We start from the raw sequence: 12,486 nt of genomic DNA on the forward strand, positions 1-12,486 counted from the left end.
TCTGGATTTTTTTGTTATGTTGATTTAAAAATAAATAAAAATAGAGTATTCAGTGTTTCCAAAACCAGATCAGAGTTGTCCCTTGCTTTTCTGTCCTTCGTGTCCTGTCCTGGTGCACAGGGCACAGCAGGCTGGCCGGGACCTAACAGTGCTGTTCCAGGCTCATTGTGGTTAGGGTGGCTGCAATCCCCAGGACAACAGGGAAAAAGAGATCTTAAGGAGGGTGCTAAAAAGGGGAAAAAGATCTTAAGGAGGGTGCTAAAAAGGGGAAATGATGGTTTTAGTGACAAAGGGGGGGTCTTGATGCAACAGATTTGTTTTCGAAGGAGGCAGATTTTTCTAGGGAGACCAATACTTCCATGAAGGCTGTGCACATATGTTGCAGATATTAGATGGTAAGGAGGTATTTTGGATGCTGATGTGAAATCTTTCAATGTCCATTTATATCATCTTGCTGTCTTCCAGCAGGTGTCACTCTGAGCCGCTATATCCAACCCAGGAAAAAGGACGAAGGGGTTGCTGTAGGTTAGCCTTCGATATGTAGATATTATTGACCCAATTCCATCTGGTTTACTTCAGCATCATTAAGTTCCTTTAGGATGTTAATACATGATAGCCTAGCGTTGTCTTTTAATGTATGTTCACTTGACGGATTTATGGCAAAAAAAAAGTTGATGAGAAAAATAAATGTTGTTGATGTAAACTAACTGCAGGGTGGTGACTAATATGTATTGGACAGATGTCAAGATGCACTGCTCTAGATGGTTTTGAACTTCATAGCTTTCATTTGCAAGCAGTATTATATGATATAATTAAAAAAAACCACTAAACAGTTAAAATCTCTGTGGGGAATGGGGAGTTGTACAGTGTTTAGATGTGTGCAATACTAACTGAAAGAAAAAGCTAAAAAATGTCCCAAACTTACTCTCAAGACCTAAAAATAGTGTGTGTGTCGGGGGGGAAACCCTTACAGCACATGCTTTCCCCGCACTGTGTTCTTTTAAATTATACTAGGTATCTGTGCTTGTTTAGTTAAATTACTTGAAGTCTATTCATAATCATGGCATCCATAAACTGTGGCACTTCAGGAAGCCTTTCAGACCTTCAAGGCTCATGAAAATGATGCCTACAGAGTTGATTAAATTAATGCAAGATATAAACTCCTGTTGCTATAATAAATTTCAGTTCAACTGTAGTATTATATGAAAAATAGTGCAAGAGGTTTTTCTTGTTTGTTTGCCAAAATTGAAGATCATCTTAAAGGTAGTTTGGGGAGTGTTTTTGGCTTCATCACAATGAGCGTCCTTCTAAAGCTTGTTAGGTTAGCTGAGCACAATATCCCTATTAGCTTTGATTCAATATTCATTTTTCCATAGTCTAGCGAGAAGAAATACAAACCCATTCTAAGCAGCCAAAATGCTTTGATTTTTGTAGCTGCTCTTGAAGTTAGTACATGATGTCTCTCCCCTGTAGCAGAGAAAGCAAGTGCCAAAATATTACCTAATGATAACAAGGAAGTAACCGCTTTGGCATATGAAATATTTTTTCCTGTGCATGAGAGGAAGTAAATGCTATAAATTTTCCTGAACAAGTCTGTGTTTAATGTCAAGTGCAGAAGCTATTATTAATTAGTGGAGGGAAATACTAGTCTGCAGACAGGAATGAGGGGCACTTTACTGAGGTGTTGTGTACTGAAGTTTCAGGATCGAGCGTGTTTGCAGTCAGATTGATTAAGCGGTTGACTAAAAGTGTAGTGAGGCATATGTCCCAAGGGGATAACAGTCCATCTATTAACTATGAGATTTCATTATACTGTTTAATGACTCTCTGTGTCTTTGTGTAGAAGTTAGAGCCTGTGTTAACCCAGTGTCCCTTTATGTTCTACACATGGAGAGGTTTATGGCAGAGCAGTCCTAGTTGCACAGCCCACCACCATAATTTTCATCAGAGTATGGCTTCTAAAACACCTCCTCGGAGGTATAAGGAGCTGGGGGGAGAAGAAGGAGAAAGTGTTCTTTCCATTTCTTTAACACTGTAGTGTTGGACTTTCCGGATTTGAGGAGAAAGGAAGGAAAGGGCAAAAGGATGTGTAATAGGCTAAAGAAAGGGATTGTAGTGTAGGATAGAAGAGGCATATGTTAACATCCTCTAATATTTTTCAGGTCAGAGGATACGATTTCAAGGCAGACATCTGGAGCTTTGGGATCACTGCAATCGAACTGGCTACAGGGGCAGCTCCTTACCATAAATACCCGCCGATGAAGGTGAGCAGGTCTCCAGATACTTGCGCAAGATAAAGGATCAGTGTGTTCTGTGGGTGTTTTCAAGAATTTGGCCAGCATGCTTCATTGAAGAGTTTGTCTTCTCAACTTGCACTTGTGGATCATGATGTTCTTGGATTTGTCTGAAGTCACCTTTTAAAAATATGCCACTTAATCAGCATTATCTGAAACTGTGCGCAGTTCTTATCTAGATCCTGAGTCACGCCAGAGTCACCATTCTTGAGGAAAGTGCTGTGTGTTTTAATCCTGGAGCCTCTGAAGGCAGCAGATGTTTTTAGGGATATAAATAATGATTCAGAAAATGTTATCTGGCATCCAGTGATACTGGCATGGTGAGCCATTCCTTTTCCTGCGCTGATAATCCTTCTTGATACCTCTCAGAAATCCTGTTACCAGTTATTCAAAAGAACATCTTATTTTGTTTAATGCCAACACAGTCCTGTCAATCACCAAACCAGGGTAGGGCATTTCTGGAAAGTACCACATCAGTATGAAATAGCGTGGTATTGACAATATGAGTATTTTATTGAAGTTGAGGTGGAGGAAATGTTCTTGTTTTAACACTGACACTTCAAAAATCTTTTTTAAATATCTTGAATTTTGGATCGCCATATAGTTTGGCTAACTTTCCCTCCCTATTTTCTGACTCTTGAACCAGGAGCTGCTTCCAACATGCTTTTCTTTCAGGGAGTCTACATCTTAAAGTCAGCAGAGTTAACCCCATCAGTTGAGGTCTGAAGCATCCTGTCCTTCTACTGAGCTTTGATATCATCTTCCTTAGCCCCTGTCTCAATCACGAAACTGTTAGTCCCTTCTGCATTTCCCACCCTCTTGAAGGCCACTTTTCTGCTACTCCTGGGAGGCAATACTCCCTCGAATCGGACAGGAGAGGGTGGAGAGCCCTTTCTAATCTTTATGGTTAGACTAGTTACCTGGGATATGAGGCCTCTGGGTGCCAAGTCCCTCTATTGTAGCCATACCATGGAGCAAGCTTTCCTTTTCTGAGTCTTCTAACTGCTGGAGTGCTATGCAAGGTGGGTGTCACCTCTTTATGACTTGGGTGCATCTCTACCTCTCAAGTACAATAGCATTTGGGAATCCAATAGCTCCTAACTCATTAGAACAGGGACATCTGTGTATTGCTTTAAATGCCAGGACTTCACACTGGTTTAACTCTCATAGAACAGTATTAATTTTAAGATTTGTGTCATCTCTGTGCAGGGACTGTTGAGTAGCTGAGTGGTTTAGAAATGCCATTAAAGTTCGTACCGTATCAGTGACTGTGGCAGAGCAGCGAGGAGTTCAGGGAAATGTGTTGCTGATTTAGCTGTTGCTGTTTTCATTGATACTTCCTTCTGTGCTGTGCGGTAGCATTTTGCAGTAGCTTCTGCAAGCTATACTTCTGTTTATCATGTTTTGAATGCATGGGTTGTAGCTTTGAATACAAAGATCACCTATTTAGTATCGTGCGTTGTCATATGGTAGATAGAATTATGAGTCTCCAATTCTATTAGGTATGGGTTCCAGTCATGCAGCCTGCAAAAGACTTCTGTGTTTTATTTATTGTATGTAATTGTATTCAGTGCAGATTAATTTTGTCACGCAGCAAAATGACCCATGCATTAAGTGACCCTCCAAGGAGAGGGGAAGAAAGCAGGGAATTCTGTCATGAACTGTACAATTTCAACTAGATTGATGGGCTCTTGCTGCTTTGAGCAATATAGCTGTTGAAAGCTATTTAAATGATGTGCTATGTGCTGCTTCCTTTTCTAAAAATAGATATTCGTCTGTATGTAGGTGACAAGTGAAAATGGAAATGAGTAATTTTCTTCCTTTCCTTCAGAGTATCTGAGTGATGCAAGGGAAATAATCAGTTTGGCTTGATGGGTGCTTGTATGAGAAATGTCTTCACCTGCTGTCGCATTGGTACATGGAAGTGAACCCTCGTATTTTTTTATGTTGCCCTTCTGCTTTTACATTAATTTCTAGCTAAGAAACACCTGCAGGGAGATCTAAAGAGAGCCTTTGAATCAAATGCTTTGCACAACTGCTTATCTCAAAAGAGGAAGGCTGGCAGAAGTTCTGCTATGCTTATACCTTTAATCACACCAAACGGGCCTGAAAGCACATCCCGACCTTGTGTTTGGCCCACAGACTGCAGCATGGGCCAGGAGATGTGATGGAAAACAGTAGCATAGGCTGTTGGGTATAAATTAGCCTGACTTCTCAAGGAAAGGAAGTGGAGGTAACTCTCTCTAGATTCATGGAGGTAATTCTCTCTAGATCCTGTTGTACGAGTCTTGAACCTCTCAGCGGACAGTCAGAATTTGCAGAGGCATAAAGGTTTTGAAAATAATTGTTTCTATGAAGTTAGTGAATGTGGGAAGCAGAGGGAAGAGGAGAGACCCTGTAACTGCCTTGAGGAAGAGGTAGGTGAGTTTTTGCTGTCTGGTGAATGCGAGGAGACAGTCTAAATCGTTAGAAACTTCACTCTGAGCTCACGCTACCCTCAGAGAGCTGTTGTAATGAAACAGTCTTTGTTGACCCAGATGCTTGATGAAAATGCTTGTTGAAAATATGGTGTTCCCAAGATTGGTCTCTAACAACGGCCAAGAAAAATCTCATTGCCAACAGACATAACTCTTTCAGGTCTTAATGCTGACGCTACAAAATGATCCTCCGTCTTTGGAAACCGGTGTGCAAGATAAGGAGATGCTGAAGAAGTATGGGAAATCATTTAGGAAGATGATTTCATCATGCCTACAAAAAGACCCCGAGAAAAGGTAAGAACTCATAACACTAAAATAAATTTAAGAAAAAACAAATAAACAAACAAAACCCCCAAAACAAAACAAAAACCACAAAACTCGTTGTATTCCATATTTTTTAAAGAGGGTACACGCTCTGCCACTCCAGCCTTTCAGTCCCGATGAACGCAGCAATCTTGCTGTGTGGCAGCAAATTCTCTTGGCTGTCCTTATTTTTAAGGATAAATGTCCGGCATCGTGCCTGGCCAGGGCACACATCTCCCATTTGGGTTAATGAGAGTGCATCCCAGTCCACTGCGTGTGTAGTGCCATTCTCCCCCTTGCCACCTCCAGCAGGTGACTGCAGTTCATGTTTTGTTCCCAGTCAAAACTGCTCTGTGGTTATAAATTAGAAATTGCACCTTGGGCAATATGTGTTTGCTTGCGAAGCTTCATAAATAAACTTTTTAAAATTTGCCAGTGCAAAGAAGGCCTTCAGTGTAGTTTTGACTTGCTTAATTATAAGTAATATTTGCTTGGGGGGCGGGGGGGAAATCAGGAAAAACACTGACAAATTTTACCAACATGTTTTCATCAATACAGATTGCTTAAGTGACCTGACGACACTTTCAGTCTTCCTTGTAACAGTAGCTTGACTACTCATTGATGTTAGAAATACTATGAGGGGGTGGTGCGTATGTTGTGGTTCCCAGGGTAGCATTCTATCATTATGTTATGGCATTGTTCAAAGCTGCGTGAGGGTCTGGCTGTCTATGGCACTGTTTAAAACCCACAGCCTGTCACACAGGGGAACTCAGACGTGTTTCTGTGGACGACAGTCATAGCATTTGCCAGTCTCTGTAAAGCTGTTTAAAGGAGTGTTCATCCTGCATTAAAAATAGTGTTCCTTAAAATGCAAAAGTAAAGAAACAAGCATTCCCATAGATCAGTTTTTATACCTCTTAGTTTTCTTTTTTCCTCGGTAAGCAAACTAATTCTGGAGAGGGAGAAGTCCCTTCATAAAATCATAATAGTGAAGACATTTTTCAGTTCCCTCTTGTGATGGATCCAGGAACAAAGGCTTCTCGCACATCGTGAGAATGGGAGATCTCTCTTCTAACACTTGAAATGCTTAATGAATCCGGTGGAGTGCTTGATAAATGCTGATAGCAAGGCTTTTTCCCAGCATGATGTTTTTTCTCCTTTCTAAAGCATCTCCTATTCCTGCAGGTTAGAATGTGTGCTGATCAGAATTGAACATGATCACTTTGAATCATGGCATGTCCCTTCTCTCTTCTCAAGCACCGCTAACAGCCACTGTCATCATCCTGACTACGGGAGCAGGAGGCTGGCCCATAATGAGCAACTTGCAGATTCAGATATGCTTATGCATATTGTATGGGCTCTCAAAGAGGAGAATTTAGTGCAATTGCTTTTTAATTATTTTGGGGGCTCCCTTGCTATAAGGTGGATGATTTTTGTTAGAAAGCTCCTTCTAAACTGACCAAGGAATGTCTTTTACTTTACAGTGTTTATCCTAAAGTCTAACTTAAAGGGGAAAATAGTTTGTACTTGTTGCTTTTCTATTAGACAAAGGTTGATTGTCCTGCCTGTGTTTAATAGAACTAATTACACACATGTATAATCAAGTATCTCTGAAATAGCTCTGTTACTTGTACATGGCAAGTACTGCACTCCTGCTGGAGGTAATGATCTTTTGTTTCAATTTTGAGCAAATTGTTTCTGTGATCCTATCAAACTGGCTCTAAGAGACTCAAGTTCAGCATCAAAATGGGAGCAACTTCCTCCCCCCCGCCCCTGAGTTATTCATTGCTTTTGAACGGAATAGGCTTTGATCAGAATATACCGAGTGTTTAAAAGACTGCCGGTGTAAAAATCAGTTGGAATAGATTGACTGATTTTTAGGGGAATTGTGCAGGAGAAACCGATGCCCTTATGAGATGCCATGTTACAACAGGCTGCAGCATCCTGGAAGACTGTTGTGTTGAAAGGGAGCATTTATAATTGTTTTTTCTGCATCTGTTTTCATTGACAGACCGACAGCAGCAGAACTCTTAAGACACAAATTTTTCACGAAAGCAAAGGTAAGAAAACACTTCCTAAACTGATCTGTGCAGAGGCTGTGGAGTGGACTTTTCAGAAGTATGATAGGTATGGTGACAGCTTTATTGGCATGAGTGTGGGCTGTTTCACTTAGGGCCAGTGTAGCTGAATGAGTTGAATGGGTCATTGTGAACGACCAGAATGAAACCCCTCTTCTGTACCTCCTTGTGTATGCTGCTATTAAGAGAAATTATCTAGAAATTCTTGAGCATTTAAATGTCTTTCAGTGGCTTTTGGGGTTTTTTCTTCTCTTATAATGGTGCCATTCTGGCTGTGTCTCCAACCATAAAGTAAATGTAACTTATATTTTACTGAGCTGTATAATCAGTCTGTATGCAAAGCAGTGAATGAGGCCCACTGTGCAGAGGGCTACCTAAAACTGTTTCACCCTGTGTTGCCTTATGGAAAGTGAAGATCCTGTGATAAAAAATAGTAGGAAACTTTCATTTCTAGCTTTGAAGTGAACTGCCAGTGAGCATTTATGTAATTACTGCCTGGAGATTAGTGCATATGCAATGTGCAAGGTCTTGTTGGGGGAGACAGACAGAAATAATACAGGGGAGAATTTATATTTCCATGGGAATGAGGAAATGTTTTCTGTTTGCTTATTTTTTCTGTGACATGTTTGTGATCAAAATACATGAGTTTTATAGCAGAACACAGATTAAACTGTCAAAAAGATACCTGATACCTGGGATAGTACAGCGGCATCACCAATTAATCAAAGTAGTTTTCAGTGCCCAGATGATGATGCTTAAATGGAAGTGGCCACATCTAGGTATCTGTACAGGAGCTGGATGTCCTGTTAAAGTTGACAGAAATCTAACAAGTGCAACCAAGGAAGTCTAGAGAGTCATCCATTTTGTGAAATGTAGGAGTTTGCTTTAGGGCAAGTTTAATTGATGCCTGGGCTCTTGACAGTATTAACTAGGTTTTCATTGTCCATAATGGGATTTTAGGCAACTGAATAGTCTGTATCTGTACACTGGATGCACACTTGGTGTCCAAAGTGACAAGATGGTTTACACATTGCTGACCTTTCTCCGTCTGGTTATGCGAGTTCTGGTACATGTTATACTTTATTGTGTGTAAAATCTCCTTCATGCTTGCATTAAGCTGCTGCAGAGTAACATATTAGCATATGTGGTGATAGAAAATTAACATTATTGTAAATGAGGCAATACTTAAACCAGCACCAAAGTGAAAATGTGTGCCGGTTAACACTCGGTGTTAAATTACTTTCATACATCAGCCACTGCCAAACTGACAGCTGTAACTTGAGGACAGAAGAGTCCAACTTCTATACGTCTGTATTGAACCATATATTTAAATATAGTGTGTGTTAGTAAAAGTATATTTTGATAACACTGAGAGCCACTTACCAGGAAGTGACAGTATGTGTCTTGAGGCTCTCCATCCTACGTGCAAGAAACCATCACGGGCGAGTTCTGGGAGCACTTCATCGGCAGAGACGGCAGGGCTGTCCAACCCCACTCGTGTGGTGTGACGTACCCAGCCAGATCCCAGCGCTAATGCCAGGGTGCTTGCCTGGCCTGCTTTCTCTGCAGCCAGTAGTTTGGCTCTGTAGTCAAGCGGTTGGAAAATTGTATGCTCAGGAGCCCACATGTTAGCCAGTCTAGAGTAGCTTGCTGAAGAGGAAATTTAATAGTAAAGCATCACAGCAGTTTCCCAGTATTTACTCTGTTGTGATCACCGCATTTACTTCCTCTCTAAACGTCACGTGCTGTACAGTTTTTCAGCCACTCTAACTCCTGTTGCCCTAATTCTTGGGTCTCTTTACTCCAGCATACAGAGGTTCCTGCATCCTGGCCTGCCTGTCATCTGAGGCTTACCTTTGACAGTTGGACAGGCATAAATTTAGGGGCAAGATAAAGCCAAGTGGCTGGTTCCAGGTGGTGTAGTGTCTGCAAGTGGAAGAATGCCAAATGTCTCAGCAGGGTATCAGGTGCTGGGATATAATAAGTTATAAGCATTTCCCCAGTAAATCAGACGTAATAGTATACACCTCCTCGATTGTTAATTCCCTGTCACTTTGCATAGGGAAAGTGCCATCGCTAGCTTAAAAGGTATTTAGGGTGAAACATCACATACTGTAGTCCAAAGGAAGAAAGTGATTAATATCTTTGCGGGAATGGGGGTGAAACATGTAAAAGGCTTTCTGCTAGAAATAGCTTAACAGTTTCTTTATCGGAGACACTGAAGGAATCAAAGGACAATTTCAGCAATGCAAAAGTTTGGTGTTTTGTCTTTTGCAGAATAAAGAATTTTTACAAGAGAAGATGTTGCAGAGAGCACCAACAATCACTGAAAGATCCAAAAAGGTACTGAAAACCTCCTGGGCTCTTGCTGTTACAGTCATACTAGTTTTTTTGTGCTTGTGTTCACATTTTTAATGAGAGTTACTGTAGTACGGCATTTTCTAGATACACAGCTAGACATTTCAATAAAGTACTCAAGCGCCCTGGCAGATGATGCATCCTGAACATGCTCTTGTGCTATTTCTCCTAAAAAAGATCAACTGTAGAAACCGTCTGCTTGACATACCAGTTTTCTGTCTTTGTGCTGAGCAGGTCCGGAGAGTCCCAGGTTCCAGCGGACGTCTTCATAAAACTGAAGATGGTGGCTGGGAATGGAGTGATGATGAACTAGATGAAGAAAGTGAGGAAGGCAGAGCAGCAATTTCACAGCTCAGGGTGGGTCCTCAAACTCCAATAGCTTTACTGTCTCTGTTTTGTTTTCTAACTGTGGTATGTCTAAATATCTCTGGGAAGCATGTGGCCTTGTTGTAAGTATGATACACTGTGAGTTATAATCCCTCCCCTTGAGTTTGTAGCCAAACCAGAGAAAGCAGACTGAAGGCTGAAGAAATTGTATTGATCTCTTTTCTGTCGTCATTCTGGGGCACAGCTGGTCTCATTCAGGGATGCTGAGCATAATTGGGAACATGAATCCGGACGGTCTGCTCCCATTTCAGCATACTAATTCATTGAGTGAGGATATTCTCTTTGTTTTTAAGGGTGGTGACTGTTTGAGATGCCTTCTTCTGGAAGTGTCAGGAGAGGTTTTGTCCTACTGCCCTCTCCAGGATGGAGCTGAAATCAATAGGTCCTGTGCTTATGGCTGATACCTGAAACACAAAGGGCCTGGTTCTGTCCCCTCAGTTACACTGAGATCGATTAGTGCTAGTAGAAAATGTTACGGCATCCCTGAAGTCACAAGGAGTGATTGGTCTAGCACTTGAAAATCTTCAAGAAAGCACACACCACCCCCCCCAACATATACATGAAAAATCCCAAACCCAGACTAACCTTCAGAAACACAGAGGAGTAATGCAGAGTGATCAACTAAAAGATTACAATACATTTCCAGATTGTCTTCCCCCAGTAGTTAGCAGTGTGGATTTTGACTGTAATGGCTTGTCGGTTCCCTTTTCACTACAGAAGGTAGCTTGAAGTGGACTGTGTGTTTTAATCATTCTGTAATTGAATTGGTGAGACAGTGAAGGATTTTTAGAGGAAGCTTTTCAATATGAAAGGAAAAAAAAAAAGTAGTATTGGTTTGAAGCATTTATCCCTTTACAACTTTAGCTTCTCTCGTTTCTCTTTCATTGCTTTTTCTTCTATTGGTGTTCTGTATAGACACTTAAATATTAAATGCAAGATTTTGCCTCTTTTTGGCATCCTTTGAAATGCTTGGGTTTTTAAAGGCTGCTATTGATGTCGTAATTCCATACTTTGTGGCAACAACTATTGTGTCTTTTTAAAGAGCTTACTGTATCCAGCTTTGTATTACATGGTCAAGGAGGATCTCTTGGTACCAGGTGGATACTACTGAAATTCTTGATCCTTTATAAGCTGAAATCTTCTAAATTCCTTTTGTAGGTTAAAATATAACCAAATTTTAGGAGGGAATATTGTGAAAGACCCTAACTCTATTTCAGAGATTACTTAGAACTTGGTCTGTCATGTCTCTAAGCTCAGGATACTATGACTTAGCACTGTTTACTGTGTTTTGAACAGTACTTACTTGTTTCATTCCTGTTATGCAGAAAAGAGCAGATTGACACACATTTTTGTAAGCTCCTTTTCAAGCTAGTTTTTTTTTTTCTTGGAGCTTTGGCATATTTCTTATACTGCTGTCTGTTCTGATCTCTCTAATTTGGGCCGTGCTTGGTCTTTACTTCTAGGTCTCCCATATTCAAGAAACCTTTAGGATGGGTGTTGGAGCAGTAGATCACAATTCAGTTGCCTAAATGTAGATGTATATTGCCATTTTGGAGGCACCCCATGTAGATATAACACAGAACTTGGGAGACCTGTACCTTTCTGGAGGTCAGGAAGGGCACCATGTCATCTTAGAACTCACTACATGTCTGCTTAGGTGCTTGAATCCTGCCCTGGGAGTCTTTCCTGTGCACAGCTTTTGAGTAATTTTTTTCAGCCCGAAGATGAAGGATAGGAACGCCTGTGCACCTCTTGCATATGATCCCTTTTTGAGCAATCTTAAGACGTGTATTTAAATTGCCGATGTTTGCCACAAATATGGTGGTGTTATTGAGGACTAGTGTTAATCCTGTGTTTTGGCCATATTTCAAACACAGGGTTTAAATTTCACCTGCTTGTAATCCCTCTGCAATTTTAATTAAGTTGTAAGATAGAATAACTTACATTAACTAGGTGTTACCTTTTATTCCTGCCCGTGGCAGAGGGGTTGGACTAGATGGATCTTTAAAGGTCCTTTCCAACCCAAACCATTCTGTGATTCTGGCTGTACCCGCGTTTTATTGCTGTCAGCCTTAAAGTAAAAGAATGGCTTGCAGATTGACTTACTTTGCTAAAATACTTCAGTATTATCCTGCATAAAAGCTTCTACATAAATGTGAAGTGTTTGTATTTTTTGCTTGTCTCCACTCTACAGAAAAAATAAGGTGAATTTAATATGTACAAATGTGTATTTTACAAGTCTCTTGCTAGGACTGCACCTGAAAGCAGACATATATTTATTACAAACAACCAGAAATATCTGCCCAATTCATTAAATAAGCTGACTTGCTGGTGTTACCTTTTAGATATAAAGACATACTGAACTACTTTACTCTCGGTATTTAAAACCTTGAATTCAAATTAGAGCAATTGTGCTATGTGGGCTCTTAAATCATTCACTTTTGTTACTCAATAAATCTGTGCAGTGGCATGCGGTGTAATCACATTTCACTGGTTACTCACATCATCTCTGATTACACAAGCAAAAGTAAGTTAGAAATAATACATGTCAGCACATCCCCAAAGTCATAGAATCATAGAATCATAGAA

General features: G+C 40.6%; 1 protein-coding gene across 1 annotated transcript in view; it reads left to right on the forward strand.

Annotated features, from left to right (window-relative positions):
• Window positions 1-9,867, forward strand: part of LOC104076680 (serine/threonine-protein kinase OSR1) — a gene marked incomplete at its 3' end in the record, with an annotated part of 59,713 nt that extends 49,846 nt beyond the window's left edge. Inside the window, exons 7-11 of the mRNA XM_009577615.1 lie at window positions 2,163-2,264; window positions 4,932-5,065; window positions 7,086-7,134; window positions 9,430-9,495; window positions 9,745-9,867. Coding sequence (XP_009575910.1) covers window positions 2,163-2,264; window positions 4,932-5,065; window positions 7,086-7,134; window positions 9,430-9,495; window positions 9,745-9,867 — 474 coding nt within the window. The remainder of the gene's footprint in view (window positions 1-2,162; window positions 2,265-4,931; window positions 5,066-7,085; window positions 7,135-9,429; window positions 9,496-9,744) is intronic.
• Window positions 9,868-12,486: the final 2,619 nt, after the last annotated feature.

The sequence above is a fragment of the Fulmarus glacialis genome, unplaced genomic scaffold, assembly GCF_000690835.1.
Source record: "Fulmarus glacialis isolate BGI_N327 unplaced genomic scaffold, ASM69083v1 scaffold28765, whole genome shotgun sequence".
Taxonomy (NCBI): domain Eukaryota; kingdom Metazoa; phylum Chordata; class Aves; order Procellariiformes; family Procellariidae; genus Fulmarus; species Fulmarus glacialis.